Below are 875 nucleotides of genomic sequence, written 5' to 3'. Positions count from 1 at the left end.
TCCATTAATGTGTATTGCCACTTGACTGTGGCTTACCGGCATGAGTCTATCCAGTGTCCATCTCGGGCAGGAGCTCTTCTTCCTCCCTAAATTTGGTTCTGTTTTCCCTGCATACCTGAGTTCCACCCTATCAACTAGGCCAAGGCAGTTTCTTTAATAACCAAAGAAAGCAACACAAATACAGAAGGGCCTCCTATACCATATACTCTTCCCCCATTCCCTCTTTATCCTCCCCCTACCCACTTGATGCTCTTTGATCTCTTTCAGTTACAAGATGAGCTAAAAGAAAAATGCAGAAACATTCAGATAGCTTTGGAAACAAGTGGTCCAAACACTCAATAAATGAATTGGCTTATACCACAACTAATACAGTTGAGAGTAATTTAGGTTTCAAGAAGATATCATTTATGTCTAAATCTTGTCTCATGGGTTTTCGAACACAATCTGTGAAGGACCTGTTTGAAAGCATCCTTCACCTGCTGATTCCTTAGGGTGTAAATGAATGGGTTTAGCAAAGGAGCCACAGAAGTGTTGAGTACAGACACACCTTTGTTTAAAGTCACCCTCTCCTTGGCTGATGTTTTCATGTACATGAAGATACAGCTGCCATAAGTGATGGAGACAACAATCATGTGTGAGGAGCAGGTGGAAAAGGCTTTTCTCCGTTGTTGAGCTGATGGGAACTTTAGGATGGTTTTGATGATGAGTGTGTAGGAGAAGATCACTAAGATCAAGGTGATGATGAGGGTCATCACAGCTAAGGCAAAAGCCATTAACTCTATTAAACGTGTGTCTGTGCAAGACAGCTGCAGGACAGAAGTGTCACACAGGAAGTGATCAACAGTTTTGGAAGCACAGAAATCCAGTTTGAGGCC

At 42.4% G+C, this 875-nt stretch overlaps 1 protein-coding gene across 1 annotated transcript; it reads right to left on the bottom strand.

The window, feature by feature from the left end:
- Positions 1-401: 401 nt before the first annotated feature.
- LOC102000419 (olfactory receptor 6C6-like) lies at positions 402-869 on the bottom strand (the record flags this gene model as incomplete). Its single annotated transcript, XM_005372370.1, has 1 exon — positions 402-869. A coding segment is annotated over one exon (468 nt), but the record flags the coding sequence as incomplete, so codon positions are not given.
- Positions 870-875: the final 6 nt, after the last annotated feature.

Source organism: Microtus ochrogaster, unplaced genomic scaffold (genome assembly GCF_000317375.1).
Source record: "Microtus ochrogaster isolate Prairie Vole_2 unplaced genomic scaffold, MicOch1.0 UNK2904, whole genome shotgun sequence".
Classification (NCBI taxonomy): Eukaryota; Metazoa; Chordata; class Mammalia; order Rodentia; family Cricetidae; genus Microtus; species Microtus ochrogaster.
The sequence above is the reverse complement of the archived record's forward strand: the minus strand, read 5'-3'. Positions and strand labels throughout refer to the sequence as shown.